This window comes from Panthera pardus, unplaced genomic scaffold (assembly GCF_024362965.1).
Source record: "Panthera pardus isolate Hobbes unplaced genomic scaffold, ASM2436296v1 HiC_scaffold_11, whole genome shotgun sequence".
In the NCBI taxonomy this organism is placed as follows: domain Eukaryota; kingdom Metazoa; phylum Chordata; class Mammalia; order Carnivora; family Felidae; genus Panthera; species Panthera pardus.
The window spans coordinates 48,293,418-48,307,703 of NW_026526666.1; the positions used below are offsets into that span (position 1 = coordinate 48,293,418).

The window sequence follows — 14,286 nt, forward strand, 5'->3', positions numbered from 1 at the left end:
TATGATTAATAATATGCAGAATGATCTCCAAAAGAGACTAGGAATCAAAGCTAACCATAACTCAAAGCTTCAGCATTTAAAAGTCTATACCAGGTCAGGTGTGAAAAATACTAGGAAGGAATCTATTTGCTAAATTCTCCACTTAGTCCCTTAGAGAGTGCAGTGTTCTGTAGAATTCTAATGGAAATGAAAAGAGATCTGAAGTGTCATTAAATTGTATATAAATGCCCTTTCCCCAGGTCAGATGGTCTCAAGCTCTCACCACTCACATTTAGAGGGGCTCTTAACACCATGCTGCAAGTCTCCTCTCCATGCTCACAGGGGAAATTATAAGCTTCTTTTCCAAGACTTCCAAATCATTCACGATATGTCCCAAACCATCTTCCTAGTTTTATATCAGCTCCCTCATTCTCACATCCTCTATGCTGCAGCTTTCCCCAGTGTCAATGTATTTTTCCCCCTCTTCCTCAGTAGTAAGAAGTATTTAAGAACTTGGAGTCTAGAGTTAGACAAAGGCCGACCCTGCCACACACCCAGAATGTGGCCATTGACAAATCACTTTATTTATTAATGAATACACAGATTCAACACCACTTACTGAGCCTCTAGTGCCAGCTTTGTGTTGCGTGTTGGGGACAAAGTAAAGAGGAGTATAAAGTTCAAGGACGTTATTCTCATTGATGAAGACAGAAAATATCTGATTAGTGTCACAATGAAAAATAAAGCAGGGTAAGGATTCAGAGTGAAGTGGGAACAGAGAGGCGAGTGCGTTGTGTTTTCCACAGCTGGTCAGGAAGGCTTTTCTGAGAAGATGACATTTGATCAGAGACCTGAATTGAGGTCTGGAAGTGAGGCATGCCAATATCTGGGGGACAGCGTCCCAGACGGGGGGATCAGCAAGGAGCATTCTTGGTGCATTCAAGGAGCAGCAAAGAGGGAGAAGGGTGGCTGTAGAATGATGGATTCAGGAGAGAGTGGTAGGTAATGATGTCACAGAAGTTGAGGGCAAAATCATGCAGGATCTTGAAAGCTGTGCTAAGAACCTTAGGTTTTAATGCAAGTGAGATGGGAAGCTGTTGGAAAGTTTGTTCAGAGCACTGACATTATCTGATTTGTGTTTTTGAAAGATCACAAAGAGACCAGGTGTGAGGCAATGGCAGCAGCAGAGAGACCAGAGTCTGCAAAAGTCTGAGAGAGACGAGAATAGCTTTGATTGGAGATTGGAGCCGTGCTGGAGGAGATGTGACCGAATGACCTCAGTGTCATCTTTGGGAATTACTCCACACTGCCGTTATATCCTTGATCAAATGAAGTCATTGGGAGGATTATATGAGTTTCATTAGTATACAGTGCTTGGGGTAGTTCTTGGCATGGCTGAAATGGTTAACAAGAAGACAAGTGTTATTTCTGCCAGAAGGCTCAACGAAAATGTCACCTCTTGAAAGGCTCCCTCACCACTGACTTCCACCCATCTTTATCGTCAGCCTAATCCCTCTCTCCACTTCCTTTGCATTATGTATTATATACACCATCATAATAGTGTTTGTCATAGTGTGTGTCCTCATACTTTTCTTATGCTTTTGTTTTCTCAGCTATGATGTTAGCTTGATGAAGAGGGTGACTGTGCCTTATTCTTGGCCCCTCAGTGCCTAACATAGCACCTGACACATCAGAGACTCTAAATATATGCTTGTTGAATGAATAAATGAACTTAAATTCTACTTGCTCTGCGTTTTTTAACTTACTCTAATCTGTACCTCCACTTAGTATTTTTACCAGTCATGTCACTTAACATGTATCACTTAAACTTTACGATTTTGTATGCAAAATTATTGATTTTTTTGTATCCATATCTTGTTTCCAAATAGACCATAAAATCTTATGGAATAAGAATTGTTAGCTTTTATGCTTTGTATGTCTCAGAGTATTATGTATTATGGTCAACTATCATTGTACTGTTAAGAGAAAAGCTTAATGAATAAATGCACAAGTGGACTTCAGGATCATTGGAGAGAAGGCCCATTATACATTTTTGAGGGACTAAGTAAGTGATGATGTCAGAATATAATTACTAGTGTTTTATAGAAAGCAGAGAGAACCCAAGAACACTAGCCAGAGAAATTTTGGAATGCTCTCAGAATGACGAGGGAAAGTAAGAATCCCAATATCATTTCAATACTCAAGACTGTTCATCAAAACTTAGCTTATGCCTGCTTATTAAAGGGAAGAATAGAAGGAGTCTGGTTCTAGAATCAGATGTGGGCTCTAGTGTTTTTCAGAAACTGACATTGGAATAGTTAGGCAAAATGATGAAAGATATAAAGAATTCAATGGGATGTCATTATACTGTCTAGATGAGTTATGACCCAAATACAGGAAGAATATAACAAACGGAGAGGAGCTCCTTCAAGTTCCTATATACAGGAACTTAGATATTTGACAAAGCTCTTATACATGGGAAGACATTTAAATATCTCACCTGGCAAACGATGCAAAATCCTATCAAGGAACAACAGCCTGGAGTTGGGGGTGGTGGTGCATTCAGGTCTCTGTTAGTGGACAAAAGATTTAGGTATGTATAACTTGAACTTGAAGCACACAAGTGGTAAGACCACCCCTGTTGGAGAATGTATTCATTTTTTAAATTGATTTCTAACAAATCACCACAAACTTAGCAAGTTAAAGCAAAACAAATTTATTATCTGGCAGTTCCTAAGGGGGACTCTGGATGTGGGTTAGCTGGATCTTCTGCTCAGAGTTTTACCAGACTGAAATCAAGACTGAAATCAAGGTGTCATCCAGGGCTATGACCTCCTTTCAGACTTGAAGGTCCCTTTCCAAGGCCAGCAGGAGAGTACTCTCACTGCTTCTTGCTTCTTTTAAGGCTCACCTGATTAAATCAGACCTGCCTGGGAAATTCCCCCCCTTTGATTAACTTAAATTCATTACATCTGGAAATTCGTCACATCTGGGAAATTCCTTTTGCCATGTAATGTAACAATTGTAAGAGTAATAACTCCTCATATTCACAAATTCTACCCACACCCAAGGGGAGGTGGTTATACAGGTTGTGCACACTAGGGGGCAGAAATCTTAAAGGTCATCTTGGAATAGTGTCTACCACAGAGAGAACTGACTTAGGTAAATAGGTCTAAATGTGTCCCAACAGACACATTGTCCCAACAGATAAGGGTCCAGTCATGTCCTGTTGATAATTCTGGTATTTAAGAAACCCCAGAAAATTGAGAAGGCATCTCCTAAAATTACTTTAGGAAAGGAACATCAAAATTAATAGGGAGATAGCATTGTGTCCTTATCTTTTAATGATAGCAAAATTTTGTTTTATGAATAAGAAAAACAAAATATAAAAGCATTAAAATATTTGTCTTTAGGAATCTGTGCTTATTTCTAAGTTTAATTATTTGTACTGTTCAAGAAAATTAGACCTATTAGAATAAGAGGTCAATCTTATAATTCCAAGTTAAAATGAGTAATTGATTCATTGGTTTAGACTTAACATTTCAGATTGAAATTTCATTTGAAACATTTAAGAGAAACTGAAGTTCACCATATCTAAAAACTTAATTTATTAGATTTATAAGAATTAATTAAGTTATTGGAAAGATTGTTAAGTCACACAATGTACTTAAAAGGAAATAAAAATATATCACATTAATAAATGTGGCTGGATATTCAAAGAATTTAATTAAGTTGTAAAGTATTCCTTCAAAGTAATTATTAAACTTGCTAGATTGATAAGTTTCTTAATTCAATTTATAAACTAGCATACAAACTTAAGAAAAACAAGGGTTTCAAATTAATTGAATGCTAATTTTGCACCAAAATAATCTTGAATAGCTCTTTTCTAGGCACAAAAATTGATTTCAATAACGTGAAAATACACACAACAAGTTTCAGTTCTGCTATGATTTTTGTCAAGTCACTTAACTTCTCTTAGCCTCAGTTCCTCATCTGCAAAACGAGGACGTGGGTCATCTTGTTAACTTGCAGAGTTGCTGTAAAGAGTAAATGAGATATTTTGCATAAAGTGGTTGGCACATGTTAAGCTCTCAATATTGAGAGCTTAAGGGGAAAAACATATGATTTTTCTCCTAAATATAAGGGCAAAGGTTTTGTTTAGTCTATCCGTACCAGGGACCTTTAAAGTTTAATCCTCCATATACCTTCTTAGATAACAATTAGTTTGTTATTTTACCAATAACGTTTGGAGGATTAATTTTAATGCCCAAGGCAATACAGTTACTTGTGTGAAACCCCAGAGGCGGTTGACCACACCCTTCAAATCTTCACCAGAAAGTCAATGTAGGAAAGTAATAGCAAACCAGTGTCCCATTTCAGTTTTTAAAATTGGAGTCACAGAGGACAAAAAGTAAGTATCAGGCTCCAGGGACTTTATGCAACCAGTGTTTCTGTGCCAGTATCTGGGGCCAAATTACTGGAACGGGATATAAACTCTAGGGGAAGGGGGAAGTTAGTATTCCCTCTAGGCTAATAGTCGCCTGGTGAAATGCCGTATTTGTGTCAGAAGGAACAGAGGAATGCAGTGCTGTCTGGGCAGAGTGCAAACAGAAAATCCAGAGGAGAGTTGACACAATCACTCTACATGACTTAGAATGTATTGTAGTTGAATACAGACCAATCCACTGTTACTGCGTTCCCATATTTAGGGGCTAAACATGCTATTTCAAGGGGGGAAAAGCATAAAATTAATTATTCTGAGCACTTATAAAAATCTTCAAATATGTCTAATCTCTTGGGAAAAAAAGGCAACTATTTTTGATGTGTAGGGGAGGAAAATTTTTTTCTTTTACCCTTCTAGGTTCCTTTGGCTGGTCTATTAATTAAATTGACATAGGAAAACTTAGCAGGAGAAAGACAAATTTAATTGCATATGGGAGTGCCATAACAATATGAGATCCCCAGACAGTCAGGCAACTAAGGCTTATTGACATCTTGAGCTAAGAAGGGGGTAGGTGTCTGAGACTTCAAAGGGGAGAAAGACAATTCACAGGAAAATGGGAAGAGCAAATGTGTGGTAAACAGATGTTTGCCATGCAAAGTAAAGATAATAGGACACAGAAAGTTTACCATACCTGTCCCATATTCCTTGTAGTTTCATCTGGTGATTGTTCTCTTCTGGGACAAGGTCCTCTATCTAAATTCTTTTAGGCAGCTAAGGGGATGGTAAAAACTCTTCCTTGAGTCTTTTGGGACATCATTGACTACAGCTCAAAGAATCTACCTGACTATGTAGCACATTTTGGGGAGGCTTGTTGTGAACCCCTTCAGATGATAACTCCAGGGGGAGAACAAACACAAATACAGAAAGGTACATCTGTGAGAGAGAGACAGGCAGAGAGACAGAGAGATGGGAGGAGTAGAGGAACAGAGAGAGACAGTCTCAGAAAAAGAAAGCAGAGAGAGAACAGATTCCAAGAGAAACTGAGAGAAGACACACAGAGAAAACAAACACAAAGAGGTGATATTAAAATAGAGAGGCCTCACACTGAGAGCTGATGAGACAAAAAGAATCTGGAAAATACATATATATATAATTTTCAAGGCCCCAAGAAAGCAGTCAGAGGACCAGGGAAGGAAAAAGAAAGAAGGAAGATAACACAGGGCAACATTCAATTTAGTCAATATTTATTGAGTGCCCATGGGGAACATGGCAACCTCCTGGAACTTAAGTGGAAATAAATTCAATTTTCTCCTGTTCTGAAGGGTGGGGAGGTTCAAGTCTGTGGAATTGCCTTGGGGCGGAGGAGGTATAAATACGGACAGGTCCATATTGTGCTTTGCTTCTAGATGGCTGGCCCAGCAATTCTGTGCCTTCTGGGGTGACCTGAAACTTTCTCTTCTCCCAGTTCCACGAAGGAAAAACAAATATTTAAGGAGAAACAAAGATGAAAGCATTATATTGTTGGTTTTCTTTTATACTTGTGATATCAGGTCTAAACAAGTGTTACTTAGTAGTAACACCATATTTGCTAGTTAAACATAAAAATCTAGAATCTATATATTTAAAAAGAGAAATGTTAAAAATTATTTAAAAAGACTGAATCAGAGGCCACTTTCATTAGTCTCCCTCCTTACCATGTCCTGACATATATGATAATGTGAAGTATTTCTTTTTATAAAATTTTTTTCAATGTTTTCATTTATTTTTGAGACAGAGTGAGACAGAGCATGAGCAGGGGAGGGGCAGAGAGAGAGAGAGAGAGAGAGACAGAATCTGAAGCAGGCTCCAGATTCTGAGCTGTCAGCACAGAGCCTGACGCGAGCTCAAACTCATGGACTATGAGATAATGACCTGAGCCGAAGTCAGATGCTTAACTGACTGAGCCACCCAGGTGCCCCTGTGAAGTATTTTTAAAACAAATTTTTCTTTATTTCAAACATCTCAGCCTAGAAAATATTTCTTAGGAATATCAGAATACACAGACACATATCTGATCAAAATGTCTCCAAAAGACCTGCGGAGAGGGAAATGTCTGTCACATGACTCATGGTATCCATCACACAAAAATAAACCAGAGGTTTAAGAGAAATACTACTATTCCTGGCAGTGGGTTCTATAAAATAGACTTTCAAGGAAAAGACACAGTCATCAAAACTCATTATACCTTATCAGCAAACCCACACCCATTCAGACTAACCCATCTGAAAAACCTAAAAAACAAAACAAAACAAAACACATGTGGCAGAACAATTTATGGGAATATTAGCTTACCTTTATTCTTCCTATATTTTCCTACCTCACAGCTAAACATTTGTTATTTCTTAGCCTCTGGTATTTTTTCACAGTGGAAAACAGAAGATGCTTAAAGTAAAGGGCTCTTTGTGATGTGAAGTGAGAGCTTGTTCAAGAAATTATGCTACTATTACCCTGAAGATGACAGTAGACAGGATTTTGAGAAACTCAGGAAGAGGTCAAAGTCAAGACCCACACATTGTTCAGTAGCAAAAATAGCATTCCAGGGAGGTGGCCCATGGCAGTAGGAATGTCTCTTCGATGTACCACGAGCATGGCACCCTGGGCACCAGATTCCAAACTTCCAAACTCCAAAGATGCCCTTTGATGCCTCAAATGTGAGATGGAGCAAGAGAATGGCCAGATCAGAAGGATTGGATTCTAGTCTGGAACAGTGAAGATCACACTGGGACTCAGTAAGTAGACAAATGACTGTATCTCAGATGATGTAGTACTAACTACAACTAACTCTAGGACCACGCAGCACAGCTTCATGGTATGGTGTGTTCCAGTAGTGACTCGAATTGAATTTTCTACCACCCTGGCAAAACAAGCTTAGAGAACAATTTGGGTTAATTTTATAAAAATAAACAAATGAGGTATTTTATATGTATCTGTATTTGTGATCTGGGTGTCATACCTGCCATGCAAACTTTGGCATCACATAGAACTAGGGCTGGGTAATCCTTGGGCACTTTACTCAATTTCTCCAAGTCTCAGTTTTCTCCATCTGTAAAATGGAGATAACAGTAGAACTTAATTTATAAATTACTATAAGCAGTGAGGATTAAGTGCACATAAGGTTCGGTGCCTGGAACATAATAAGTATTCAATAATGGTTGTTATTTTTATTCAGTTTGAAAAATGAGTCCATCAGAAGTGAGACACAAAGCTTTCAGCCATTGTACAAACACAACTATTGCAAAGAGGGAAGCACCATCGGTTAGGCACACTGTTCACAAGATGAAAACAAGTTATTAATAGTTCTTCAAGAGAAATACACTATCCCTTGCTGGAAAAACAATATGAACACATGGCCAAGAAAAACAACCATTCCTCACAACTTTACCAACATGAGGCCATACCCACTCATAGCAGCATGTCCAATAAACTTCAAACCCATGGAAAAGAACAATCGAAGCAATTCAAAATACTTAATATGGCAATGGCTTTTCAAAAGTCAACTGCTACCCTTCTCCTCTTCATTTTTTCCCCTCCCTTCCTCCAACACAACCACATCAGAGGCTACAGATATTTATAATTCTCTGAGTGACTAACTGTGACAAACTTTTAGCAAGAAGGCTGTGGAATTTGATAGAAGTATCTTAATATGACAGGTATACTTCTCCAATGGAACATGGGAGTAGAGAGCATATTTAATTTTTGATAAACTAAAATAGCACCTTAAAAATTGAATGACTCCACACAGGGACTTAAGAGTAGAGCCAGTTTCAGGTCAGATAAGGCTCCAGCTACTAGGTAATCAGGTGTGCATTTATGTTAGAAATCTTAGCTTGACCTCACTGTCTATTCATTTTTGCGTGCCTCTATCCTCCCCAGATCATTTGGAAGTAATCACTTGTCTCCGGTCTGTGACTTAATGGGCCCTGGTGGAAAAACCATTACAGTTCAAAAAACATTTCTTGAGCTTTTGTAGGATGAGGGAGGATCAGGACCAGTGGCAGACATACAATTGCAAAGGCAGGTTGGGCAACTGCACAGGGCTTTGAATAATATGCTAAAAAGAGGTGATGTGAATAGAGTTGTTCCTTAGACATACCTGATGAGGTAAGGAGAACACATGTATGTGAGAGAGCATGGAGGATGAAAAGGTAACTAGAAACCCAATAAGCTATTCAGAACAGAGACACTGAGGCAGAAATAAGCGCAACCACCTTCGTCCTGTTGCCAGGGTGAAATAAAAAAGTCCAAGTTTGAGTTCTGGTGCCTTCACAAAGGGCCCTGTCCTGGAGTCTCAGCCTATGGGAACACCTTAAGTACTGCCAGCTTGATTGAGCTGCTAGTGCCCTCTAGTGGTGGCCCACATGATGGCCATAAGCTTGTGAACCATCCAATTCCTGACCCATTTCCCAAGTACCCATCACCATGTGCTGGCTTCTGTGATAGCTGCTGGAGCCCCAGATCTTCAAGACATTGGTTTTCCACTGAAGAAACTCAAAGTTTACGATGTGGGACACAGAGATGAACACATCAGAATCATAGTGCATAGTCAGGGCAAAAAAAAAAATGTGGAATCACAAACTACATAAAACAGAGTTCCTACAGAAGAGAGATGATTAACTTTTGGGTCTGGGGGCTTTGATGGTGGTTTGATGTCTGGGTTGGCAGTGACAAAGGCCTCCTGGAAGATGTGATTGGGCTCTGAAAGATTAGTAGGACTTCATTAGGCAATTAATATGAGATGAGTTTTTTAGGAACAGAGATCAACAGGGGTTACTTGGAGAACTGCGAGTAATTGTAATTAGGAACATCGAATGGGAATACAGTTAGATAGATTTTCTACTGGCCCATTCTGAGGGAATCTAAATGGTACTCAGTGTTTCCCAAACTGTTCCATTCAACAAACATTTATTAAGCATCTTCTGTAGGCAATGGATTCAATATTATTCTAGTCCTCAGGATGCTTACAGTCAAGCATTAAGACAAATTCAGACAGAAATATGAAGGGATAGTTTCTATAAAGAGCAAATTATACACAAGTAGCAGTTGGTAGCAAAGAACAGAAGGATTTATATTGAAAGAGGCAATCAAGGAAGCCTTTCCAAGTAGGAAACACGACGTGAGCATGAAATGAAAGAACACACAAGCAGGAATTTGCCAGATGGTAGTCCATGGGGAGGTTGTTTCTGGAATGTGTGATGCACTGGCTGAATGTCTTCCTGCCTCTCTGGTCATGTTTACTTTACTTCCCTGGCTCCCCTTCTTCTCACCCTGCTGTGACCAATCCCTCAAGGTTCTGTGCTCAGCACACAACTCTTTGCTTTGTTCTTTCTCAATGACTTTATTCACACCCATGGTGTCCACTGTGAACTTCAAACATTTTATTTAATGGAGACCCCACATTACTGAGTGCATTCCTTTTTACCTAGAAAGTCAGACTATTCCTAATGACATGAGCTGCAAATGGAATCCACCACCTTGAATGTCTGAGATCCTCTCCCTTGGTTGGTTGTCCCATCCACTCTTTAGTTTTCTGGTGTAAGTCAAGAACCTTGAAAAGACCTTATTTTCTTCTTTTCTTTCCCCAACATGCAGTGCCTTTCCAAGCTCTGCAGAATTCATACATCCTTTTCTTTTTGTGTCCACTATTACTGCCTTATATTAGTCCCATAATCTCTTACCTGGCTGATTGCAGTGGTCTCCTGATCGGTCTTTCTGCTTCTAGCTTACCCCTCAGTTTATCTGCTTCACGATATTTCTAATAAGCAAGTCTGATCTTGTATTATATACCATCCACTCCTCCTGCTTACAATGCTTCTGTGTTTCCTACAGCCTTCAGAATCAGGTCTCAGCTCCTTAGAGTGGTAGACAAATCTCTCCTTCTAACCTCTTTAGCACCATTTGCTGTCCTCTGCTTCAAGGAATTTTCCAGGAATTCCAAACTTATTGTAGGCCCTCCTAAACATCATGTTATTTCATACTTTCCTGCCTTGAAAAGCTGTCATCTAGAGTGGTCTCCCCATCATGTTTCCCACATGGAAAACTCCAATTTAATCCCCCCAAACTCAGTTTCATGTCACTTCCCCTCATTGAGCCTTTCCTGGACCCTCCCTTTTAGATAGATAACCACTTTCTTCTTTGGGCTACTTCCTGGACCATGTGTGTGCGTATATTATGATGTCGTTTTGTGACCATCTGTTTACCTGTCTGTGTTCCTTGCTTCAGGCTGAAGCAGCAGTACAGCAGGGTAATTAAGAAACTGGAACTGAATCCTAGCTCTGCCACTTATCAGAGTGAATTTAGTCTTGTGAAGTTGTTTTCAGGTTAATGTGCCTCAAGTGCTTTGAACAGTGTCTGCCATAGAGTAAGTGTTATGCAAAAGTTTGCTTTAATTTTTTTTTTTATTTTTAATTTTTATTTTTTTCAAGTGGCTGTCTGCCCAGTGTGGAGCCCAACATGGGGCTTGAACTCACAACCCTGAGGTCAAGACTTGAGTTGAGATAAAGATTGGACACTTAAGCCATTCAGACATCTGAGCCATCCAGACACCCCTGCTCTGATTTTTGCCCATGAAACTATGTCTTATTCATCTCCATTTTCCTAAAGTCTAACACATTATATGGGACAAATGTTTGTTGAGAGAAAGAATGACAATCTTTGGTTCTTTCCTTTTCCTTGCTCAATTATCTAATGAATCCTTAAGTCCTGCTGGGTTTTCCTTTACAATGTCTTCTGCATTTAATTTTCTTTCTGTAGTTACTATCAACATTCTTTCATTTATTCAACAGAAAGTTATCAGTAATCAACAGTTTAAAAGGCACCACTCTGCTGAGAATACTGCTTTGAACAAGACAAAGTCCCTCTGCTAAGGAGTCCCTCTGCTTACATTCTAGCAGATGGTACAGACACTAAATAATAGCACATTAATTATTTGATTGTAAGTGTGATATGTATCTTAACCTAGTGTTGAAGGTCAGAAAGTTTCCCTCAGAGAGGAAATTTCACTGATATATGAAAACCTAGAAGTAAATAGCTTAAGCATAAGGTGGTAGCAGCTGTGGTAGAGAGCATCCAGGCAAAAGAAACATCCTGTGGAAATCCCTGAGTCAGGAAGAAATTTGACACACATAGATTTTGAGTTCCTTATGTCTGGATTATTACTACAAATGCTACCTGATCTCTGTACAAGATGACCTTCCATACAGTTCTAGAATTACACTTTCTATCATGTTGATTCACTGCTCAGAAAACTTCCATGATTCTCTGTTGCCTCCTGAATAACATATTAATTCCCCAGTTGTTTCTCATGACCCAGTGCAATATGGGCTCTAGTAATGGTCCAGTTTTTTCTCTCATAAGTCATCTACGTTTATATTCAGCAATAACCATCATGAACTATTTGATAATCCTGCACATTCCTTATTTTTTGTTACTTTCCCACATTTATCCATGTTGTTATAGTCACTAAAATGCCTTTCTTTTCTATTCCTATCCATGCTTTTATTTCTACAAAACAATATTTACTTGTTCTTTGTGTGATATGCTTTGGTATTTTCTATTCTAGTCTATTTTATTCTATTTCAGTTTTTAAAACAATCAAGTAGTAACCTACCAAAGTGATTTCATAACCCACTAATGGATCTTAACCCACAGTTGAAAACTGCTCTAAATAGACTTAAAGATTTTTCCATGATTCTTGAATGAGGTTGGCTTTAGTAGATTCTAAGTTTTCTTCCAGCAATAGAATCCTCTAACTCAGTTACATCTTGAATTTTGGGCACCTGTATTCTCTCAAGACGGCATGGTAAAATTCTGCATGAACACATGATGAATGGGGGAGCTAATCATACAGAGCCAAGGAACCCTGAAGATACTTGGCAGTGCATTTTAATTTGTAGGACATGTCACACTTTGCTTTTCCAATACTGGCAATGTTCTGAACTGAAATTGCTAATTGTATTGAGCTGTTCCAAATCATATACTGGGCAAAGATGAACATGGGGGAGAATTTCCAGTTGTAACTGAGAAAACAAACAAACAAAAGCCACCATTAGCAAGTAAATCCATGGCAATTAGATGCAACTGTAGTTCATATTATGTACTAAATATACTTTTGTGGATAGATTGCTCTATAACAGCCCAAGGGGAATACTTGAAGCTTTTGTAATAACCACTCCTCAAATAATCTGTTTTTCTTTTTTTTTTAATTTTTTTTAACGTTTATTTATTTTTGAGACAGAGCATGAACAGGGGAGGGGCAGAGAGAGAGGGAGACACAGAATCCAAAACAGGCTCCAGACTCTGAGCTGTCAGCACAATGCCTGATGCGGGGCTCGAACTCACGGACCGTGAGATCATGACCTGAGCCGAAGTCGGACGCCCAACTGACCGAGCCACCCAGGCGCCCCAAGAATCTGTTTTTCAAAATCATTTTTATATCGTGTTAACTTTCAGTAGACAATTTCAGTTTTTCAGTATCTCTTCTATTTTAGATTTTGCAATGTCAACACCTGGATTAACCTGTCATCTTGTTAATGTTCTTCAAATCTTTGTCTCCAGCCCAGAGTATATTTGTGTTTCATTTTTTCTATATAGCCTACTGCCAACTGGATGTGGCTATAATAATGACCCCCAAACACCCCAAACTCATCAATCTAAATTTGAATTCATTATCATCACCCTAAATCACACCCCTCCATCCCCCCATCTTACTTTGATTAGAGAATGACAAACCATCTTTCCACTTAAGCGAGAGATCAGTGGCATCAGGCTTGACTTCTTCTTCAACTAACTTGCCATAATTCTTCCTGATGTTGCATCCTATACGCTCCTTAAATCTGTCTACTTCTCTCCAACCTTCCTGCCTCTACTGATGTTCAAGTCTCCCAAATGGTCCTCCTGCCATCTTTCTTAACATATTTCACAAAGTGGCCATTGTCACATGTCATTCTCTAGCTGGAAACCATTCAGTTAACTATTATTCCATTTAGGAAAGATTCTAATGGAAAGTACCTAAAATTGCTTGCAAAGCCCCCCTGAACTGTCCTCTACCAACTGTTCTTGTCTTGTTTTCATTCTCCTTTTCTCTTCTTTCTTCCTTCTCTATATCTCTCTGTCCATTCTTATTCTACCCACCAATTACTTTTAAAATGTTCTTTATGTTTCAGATACTTTTTTTGGGGGGGGGGTCTGCAACACTCCTTTTTTACTAGAGAGCTATTATTACTCTTCCCTCAAGCCACATCTTAGATATCCCATAGAAAACATTCCTGGAGTTTTCTAAGTCCAGGCTTTGGGGTCCTCCTGTCCTCCCTTAGTTCCCTATTGCTCACCATTATGCTATTTTGAAATAACCTGTTCACTTCAGTCCAACATTGTGATCACAGAAATTATTCAACATCATATCTCTATTGCCTAGTGCATAACAGGTGTATGATTAATATTTCTAGCATGAACAAATATCTTCTGATTTCCTCTCTGTCAAGTGGTAAAGAGACTCTCCTTTGGGAGGGCCCTGTGGTGTCAGCCATGCAGGTAACTTGGGAGATAAGTTTATGCAACCCTGGGATAAAGTATTGGAAAACTATTTTGATTGTAAATGATGACTTAAGTCATGACTTAGGTCATGATCTTTAAACAGTATCAGTAGCATAACTTACTTAAAGAAATGTCCATATATTTTATGTGTCTAACTTTACAAACTCAGGAATTGGTAAAAAGGGGAGGGTTATTTTTGGCTCCATAAAATCCCAGTATTTCAGGTAATCTCTTTTCTCTTTAAAAAAATTTTTTTTAATTATTTGTTTTTTTTAAGAAAGAAAGAGAGAGCA

General features: G+C 38.7%; 1 protein-coding gene and 1 long non-coding RNA gene across 9 annotated transcripts in view; one reads left to right on the plus strand and one right to left on the minus strand.

Annotated features, from left to right (window-relative positions):
* The window catches only part of PTGER3 (prostaglandin E receptor 3), a 179,114-nt gene that overhangs the window by 151,457 nt on the left and 13,371 nt on the right, over positions 1–14,286 (plus strand). For 3 of the 7 annotated variants that reach the window (XM_053894019.1, XM_019448892.2, XM_053894013.1), the window contains one exon: positions 1,128–2,003. The exons of the other annotated variants lie outside the window; for them this stretch is intronic. Coding sequence is in view for 1 of the 3 variants with exons in the window: in XM_053894013.1 (XP_053749988.1) it covers positions 1,128–1,149 (22 nt within the window). In the remaining 2 variants the exon portion in view is untranslated. Of the gene's footprint in view, positions 1–1,127; positions 2,004–14,286 lie in introns of those variants that run through there. 7 annotated transcript variants of the gene reach the window in all.
* LOC109266689 (uncharacterized) overlaps positions 1,262–14,286 on the minus strand; it is a 120,381-nt gene continuing 107,356 nt past the window's right edge. For both annotated transcript variants that reach the window (XR_008419159.1, XR_008419160.1), the window contains exons 7-8: positions 3,910–4,016; positions 1,262–1,374 (exon numbers count right to left, since the gene is read on the minus strand). This is a non-coding gene — a long non-coding RNA (uncharacterized LOC109266689). The remainder of the gene's footprint in view (positions 1,375–3,909; positions 4,017–14,286) is intronic.